General features: G+C 39.6%; 1 protein-coding gene across 2 annotated transcripts in view; it reads right to left on the bottom strand.

Annotated features, from left to right (window-relative positions):
• Positions 1-762: 762 nt before the first annotated feature.
• Positions 763-7,379, bottom strand: part of ARRDC2 (arrestin domain containing 2) — a 23,315-nt gene continuing 16,698 nt past the window's right edge. Inside the window, exons 3-9 of one of the 2 annotated variants that reach the window (XM_018573668.1) lie at positions 5,964-6,030; positions 4,863-5,010; positions 3,375-3,477; positions 2,718-2,974; positions 2,441-2,603; positions 1,608-1,759; positions 763-1,116 (exon numbers count right to left, since the gene is read on the bottom strand). In XM_018573668.1, coding sequence (XP_018429170.1) covers positions 1,063-1,116; positions 1,608-1,759; positions 2,441-2,603; positions 2,718-2,974; positions 3,375-3,477; positions 4,863-5,010; positions 5,964-6,030 — 944 coding nt within the window. In that variant the 3' untranslated portion in view covers positions 763-1,062. The remainder of the gene's footprint in view (positions 1,117-1,607; positions 1,760-2,440; positions 2,604-2,717; positions 2,975-3,374; positions 3,478-4,862; positions 5,011-5,963; positions 6,031-7,379) is intronic. The other variant, XM_018573669.1, reaches the window with a different exon arrangement.

The raw sequence follows: 7,379 nt of genomic DNA, 5'->3' as shown, positions 1-7,379 counted from the left end.
ACCCCCTGAGATAATTCAACACTAAAAAGTGTGGTAGGATGAGACTTTTTAAACCCTCGATTACCAATCACTATTGTTTGGGACCACCTTTCAGCTAAGTGCTGTCATAGAGGATGACTTGAAAAATTCAATTATTTGAAGTATTTCTGTTTTGAATACAAAACAAATGAAAAAAGAAATCCCAGCAGTTCTCTTTTTTTCTAGCTAGTAATGCAGTTTTAACTCCATTCCCTTTTCAGTGAGGTTTTCATAAGGCCATTAAATAAAGCAATTGGAGAGAAGCACTTGATGACAGGCTTGTTTTTGTAGGGTCGACCTAGGTTATTATCCATAAACAAGACTTCAGAAAAAGACCAAGCTATAGCTTTCTCAAATCATACACTTGTACTTTCTAATTCTGGCTAAACAACGGCCTAGGATTACAAGTTTTACACTGTAAAGTATAACACAGGTCATAGAAGTCTATTATTATAACTTACAGCAACACTAAAGTTGTGTAGTCATTGAAAGGAACAGGAAGTGTTATTGTGCAGCAATAATTTGTGGAATACTTTGGCAGAACAAGATCCTAGCCAAAAAAAAAAATTAATTATCACTTCGTCATGAATCAAGCAAGGTGGTAAGCGCAGCTAACTGAAGTGCTCTTGCCAGAAGTTGTTGGGTATTAGCTGTATAAATCCACATATAGTATTCATAAGATCATATGTAGCCCTCTTATATACGGCTTCTTTTTAAACTTTAACTGTGCAAGGAGCTTCCTGATATGCACAATACCAACACATGAAAATAAACTGTTTGTCCCTTGATGTGCAGAAACGCTGGCTTGCGATATTTGCCATATCCTCATTAGTGGTTCTTGATCTTCCATTTCCACGTCAATTATGTCTCAGTAACAAGAGGATCCACTCCATCCCTCTCTGTAGAGATGGCCTCCAGTCCATCCCATCCCAATCTCTGGTTCAGTGCAAACCATTCCTGGTGAGGGACGCATTCAGTCTTTAGCAAGAATCATCTGCTTTCAGTGAAATGTAGATAAAAATTCAGATTCTTCATAGTCATCCTTCAACAGGTCATGCAACGTGGACGAATATCAGCTTCAGCTGGGTTTGGATCAATCTAAAAACACAGTAAGAATTTGCATGAGAGCAAGCCTTCAGGAAGAAACATACATTTGCATAGAAACAAAAAAGGTATACAATCTTAAGTGGGATCACCTAAATTTAATACAGTGCCTGCATCTAATAAAATTAAAACTGAACTCCCGGGCAAATCGCTAAGTTCACCATAGAAATAGATATAATGGAAGTGGTTTTAATTTTTAAAAGGATTCGTGTTTCTGCCCATCCAGTCCTAAATTTTACACAGCCTTATTGGAAATAAAGCTTTCTGGCAAAATAGGTTCCTTCTTTGCTTAATAACTTTTTCTACAGACACACACACATAGAAGCCATGCATGAAACAAAATGTGATCACATTATTTGAAAGAACACTGCAGAAGACACACTGGATTTCTGGAATAACAGGTTTGTTTTTTTGCAATTATCGAACAGATAACAAAATGCATTTAATAGTATATTTAAAAGAAGGTAGCAAATATGAGTGCTTACCTCTGAATATAGTGGAGGGGGCCTGTTCCTGAACTCCTGGATGTAGGCATAAAATGGTCCTTCTAGGATACAACCCATACTGGCATGACGTGGAGGAGAAAGAATGTTTTGGACCTCTTCTTCAGAAACGACTGAGAAGTATTCAGGGGGTGCTGAGAAAGAAAAAAAAAAGATCCCAGACATTATTAGAACACTACTGTAGTTGGTTTCTTAACTCCACTATTTACATTGGAACTAGCCATATGACCTTTCCAACATGTGAAGTGCTCTCCATCAGTTGTACTACTCCTCAGCATGTCATAGCTCACATGATGTAAGAGACGCTTACTCTAGTTTTTTCAATGTAAACCATGTGACTGGTAAGCATAACACAATGGATGGGGAGAACACGATCAAAGATTTTCCAGACCGGAACTATTTAACTGTATGACACTTAGGCCTCCCCATTGCAAGGGAAGGAGTTCAAGTGTTAACTAGGTCTATAGTCATTTTGGTGATGGGTCAATAAGCACGTTAGCAAAACACCTAGTGTTCCGAGTAGTTAAAAAAAGGTATGATTTTCATAAGACCACTGAAGCAGATGGGTGCCCAGAAAAGACAAGAGAAGAAAAACCTGTGAGCTGTAAGCTTATGAAGGCCACTTTTACCTCACAAGGTTTTTAAACTACCTTCACAGGCAAAAAAAACCCGTCTTTTTAAACATTCTGGGGCTGTTTAATAAAAACTAGGGAATGTAACTTTAAATTGAACAAAAGCAAGTTAGTCAACACAGGCCTTTAAGTAAAAAGAACCAAGATTGCCTAAAAAAGAACCAAGATTGCCCTGGTACTTACGTTCAGGTTGCTCTGGAACAGTTCCACGCATCCAGTCAAGATTAACACTGTACTGACTGCCCACACTGGATGTTCTGCTTCCAAATGGATGAAGTGGAATTGTACCAATCACCAGTGGGAGCTCCAAGAGTAATTTTGAGGAACCAGGGATTTCTACACACATCTAAAAATGTAAGCAGAGCCACAAAGTTATACTTTCTGGAAAAAAGACAAATCTTTTCCCCACCCCAAGTTAATTGGCAAGTTAATTTTGTCTTATGAGGAATAATAATAATACCTTTAAAGCATATTCAACTCGAATAATGCGGCACTGTAGGATAGAAGGTCCAAGTGGAGGTATTTTTAGAGCCCGTCCATGCCAAGTCTCTCTTTTCCCTGCAGGTATAGAGTCTCCAGCCAGGGTAGCGACCACAGATTTCTTCTGTTTTAAGGTACCACGAGCAATAAAGGTCTGAGACTGGATAATGGCTGCTTTAGGCACCACAGTGCGACTTGTACAATTGTCAATCTCAGCAAAGATAGGTATGACTTCACCTGTGGGTTAGATTGGAGCACGCCATACGTTAAATGCTGTAACCAGCTTTCAGTGCTAACATTTTGATTATATCAAATAAACAAGACTGGCTTAGACATAGGCAAGAGTCTGGTGTTTGATTAAAATTGTGCTGAAAGAAATATGTAGGCTGCCATTGCTGAACTTCTGCAGGGGACATTAGCTGTCATGCTGATCCCCTGACTTCAGTATTTTATGAGTCACTGACCTGGAACAAGCTTTCAGGCAGCACTCAAAGTAGAGCTGAAGCAATTAGATCAGCATGACAACCAGGTGTTGGACGGCAAAATTCACAAGCACACAAAATTGGCCGCCATGGTATTTCTCTCAAGCCAGGATTCCTTTAAATGCAAATAATGGCAGGTTGATGAACTCACTTACCAGGGGTATATCCCTTTCTGTCAATCTTCGCAGTGACACACACCTGACCCAGGTTACAGTACCAGGCATGTGCAATCTTCTCTTTGGTACCAGCTTGGGGAGCCTAGACAGAAAAATAAGTTTTCATTAGATTCTCTACATTGCATAGGTCTAACTCGGAAATGTTGCATCCAGGTCACAAAGTATATGACGCCCCCCTTCAAACATTTTAGGCAATAACTCCATTTTAGGAAAAATACTTCCCTTTCCAGAAATGCACTACTCTACTCTGCACGCCAGATTACACAAATGTAGTTCTGGTAAAAAAACATTTTAAAGAGTCTAATACAGTTAGTCACATGCACAGACATCCTCAGCACTATCAGGAAAAACCTGTCAGAAAGAAGAGGCTCTCATTAAAAGTATATCTAAATTTGTTCAGTAAACAAGACTTCCCTTCATTTCCTGTCCTGTCCTGTAGACACAACAGGAAACAAAAGCATATCTCTTCAAAGTGAGATAGTTCGTCTTAGACAGTTGTCACCAGAACAGATATCCAGATTGGAAGATTTCCCCGCTATTCCTGTTTTGGTGGCAACTCAAAAAAATTCACATTTTCCTTTATTTTTAGTCCGGGTGAAAATGGTCATCAGAACAGCCAACAAAAAGAAACTAATAATGTTTCTAACCCTTCCAACCACCATCCAAAACCAAAAAAAGGTTTGCATTCAGATATACTTTAAGCTTTGGAAGACACCACTGCCCGATGACGCATTGTTTCCTGTCCCAGAATTAGTACCGCTTTCAGGAGTCACACAGGGATAACCTCCAGTGCATTAGTATTAACAGTTGCAGTTTCTGACTGTCAGTTTCACAGTTTTAAACCATCTTTTCATCTAAAAAATGATCAAGAAGCTCATGGCAGCCTGACCTTAAGGCCTCATTCACACAGGGAAAAGAAGGCCCAGCTGTGGATTCTTGCCAGAGGAATCACAGGTGGTTCTGGACAGCTGCTGCAGGTAAGGACAGATGATCGCCCTTGGATGCAAGCTGGTTGTGTCCAGGGGCAATCATCTGTCCCTAACCGCATGTAATCTATCCATGTGTGATTCTATCTGAACACTGGATGTGGCTGTCGTTTTGTACTGGCTGCAACTGTCTATAACCACGTACGAGTCTTGCTGCAGGAATCCACAATCAGACCGCTTTTCTCCTTTGTGAATGAGGCCCAACAGTCTTGATCCAGTCTAATATCTTACATAAACCAGGTTGGAATTGCTCTAAAATAGCTTGAGTACATTACCAGCATAACTGTACAAGAGTCAAAGTCCAGTTTTGCCAAGATTAAAACTAAATGTTTTTATATTGAATTGATTCAATAACCCTATTCAGTTTTTGCAGGCACGTTTTAACAACGGAGTCAATTCCTAGGAAAGCTGTCTACACGTGCAAACACATAATGCTCTTGCTTACATTAGCATCCAGTGCATTTTACAATGCATGTCTTACCAGCAAATCAGGAGTGTTGATATCAATGGGTTCAATCACGGTAAACTCCTTCTTCGTCTTTTTAACGGTTGACCATGGACGATGCAGTTTTGCTTTGACCCAGTAGCGAACACACCCATGCTTGCCTTCAAAAGAGGTCACCAGGTTTCTGGAAGAAACGTCAGACTTAGGATATCCTTCATTTAAGGAAAACCAGATGTTAAAGGTTAAAGCATCCTATATGTCTGTCTACACACAGACCCTTCCCAGGCAAGAGTCTTTTTTCAGATGCTATCATCTACCCATGTACTATGATTTGCAATTACCCCTTTTCCCAAGAAAATTGAACCTTTTAAAATTATGACTTGCAACTTTTGATATTGGGCTTATTGTATGGTTCCATTTATTCATTTAACTTGGCTAGCTTGTCTGGTCATATGAAATTTAGGTGAAACTATGGGCAAGATAAAAAAAAAACAAAAACAAAAAACATATGATGCCAATATCATTAACCCAGCAGTTTTTATTTTCTGAGCCCCCCTGTAACATAGCTTTACTATCTATTGCTTCTGCTAGTAGATCAGTTATTTTTCCTCTTGATTGACAACCTGCATCATATGTCCCAGCCATACACTGGTAGATTATCCTACCAATGTTCATACGGAAAGTCCTGTCAGAACATTTGATAATGCCAAAGACTTGGTAAATGTCATTCGATATTTTGTTTGACATTTACATCCGATTTTGGAATGAATGGAGTTTTTTTTTTAATTAAAATGTTAGAATTTCGTTAGTTCTACAAAAAGTTTCCAATCTGCTACTTTAATTTTTTCAGTCACTACGGTTGAAATTGATAATTGAATGGACCCCATTAACTCTTTGAAAATACATTTTCGGAACGTTTTTTCAATTCTCTATCGAAATTCTGACTGTGTACTCTCAAGCCTTATGCTATACCAGAATAGCCAATTCACAAACATGGGATCAAAACCCTATCCTAATCTATGCAAATTGCAAGCTGCCACACATTGCTCGGCCTACAGGAGATAGTAGTAACTGGCCATTAATATAAAAAAGCTAAATGTTATTATTGTACTGCTAAATTGTGACATTTATACTCACTCAGGCAGTTGGAAGGTGAAAGGAAACTCGTGTCTTCCTGCTGGCAGAACATTAAGAGTGCCATTGTCTGTATGAGAAAAGAAAGAGAAAATACATGTAATTCTGAGATGCAAGACAAAGATCTAGCAGTATTTCCTGCCACAAACCAAGCTGTTCTCAGATACTTAACTTTCAGTTTACAAAAAAAAAAAAAAAAAGCATATAGAAGATAACTTTAAATTTGTGGTTAGTCACATGTGAGACATTTAAATGGCCTGCAGTGAAAAGGAAAACCACAGACATCAAAAGCACTGCATGGCTAAGAGCTGAACAGTAACATGACGTTCAGCCAACATGTAGAGTGACAGTAGCTCACATCACAGAAAATCCCTTCCGAAATTTGTTCTAATACCTTACATATAAGTAGCAGTGGATTAAGTGTACTGTGGGCGTTTTTTTTAATTCATGGGCACCCTGCCATTTCACTGGGATCATGTATAACGGTCAGTGTACACAGACATTTGTAGTTTGCTTCTAACATGCGTTTGTGAAGCATCTGTGAGGCACATGGTTCCATGTGAGATGCAGCGCACATTGTAATGTACATGTGTAGGTGTAAATTGTGCGATAAAGTTTCCCTTTCAGAACACACCAAAACTGCAGCACATAGATGTGAGCAGCTACAGAAGAAGGGGGTTTCTGCTTCAAATGTATTTACATGCAGCAAAATGCATCATAAAACAGATAGGTGTGACTAGAGCATGAAAGATTTGGAGTGTGGTGTTTACATTTTGAATTAGGTCTTATTTAGGAGTATATTCTGCAGATGGTAGCATATAATACCAGTTATAAGAAGTGTGCATACGTATTAAAGGAACCTTCCCTCAGATGATGCGTCCAGGTATAGGAAGCGTCCATATTGTACATGATCATTTTAAAGGGAACTTATCCTCAGATAACACTTGCAAAGCTGAAATGGACATACTATAAATCCCACTGAAGAAGTCTAGGGCCCCGGACAGCTGCCTACTTTGCCATTAAAGCCCATCTCCAGGATAATGCTAACTCCCCACCAGCCCCACTCTAACTGATCACTGGAGTTTGAAAAAAAATAAAAAAGGGCATGTGATGCTCAGGCCTGGAGACTTCCTTTGTTTACTTCCTGTTGTGATCTTCTTTGGGGGTCCATGTCACTGCCTGCATAACGTAGACACTTTATATTGCCTTCCAGCGACAGGTTCCTCTTAGGATCCAAAAGAGGAGTGATGTCATCACAAGGGGACAGTAGGGGACCAGCTGGGGAGGTGCCATCTGCAGCACTGGGTTATGGTGGTCCCCTGCACCGGAAACAATGCCCACGAGAAACCTGAACGGGGGACTTCGGTATGTATCATTTGCTTCACAAGCTAAAGAAAATCAAATCCCCTGCAGTATGGG

Source organism: Nanorana parkeri, unplaced genomic scaffold (genome assembly GCF_000935625.1).
Source record: "Nanorana parkeri isolate BGI_ZX_2015 unplaced genomic scaffold, ASM93562v1 scaffold2480, whole genome shotgun sequence".
Lineage (NCBI taxonomy): Eukaryota > Metazoa > Chordata > Amphibia > Anura > Dicroglossidae > Nanorana > Nanorana parkeri.
The sequence above is the reverse complement of the archived record's forward strand: the minus strand, read 5'-3'. Positions and strand labels throughout refer to the sequence as shown.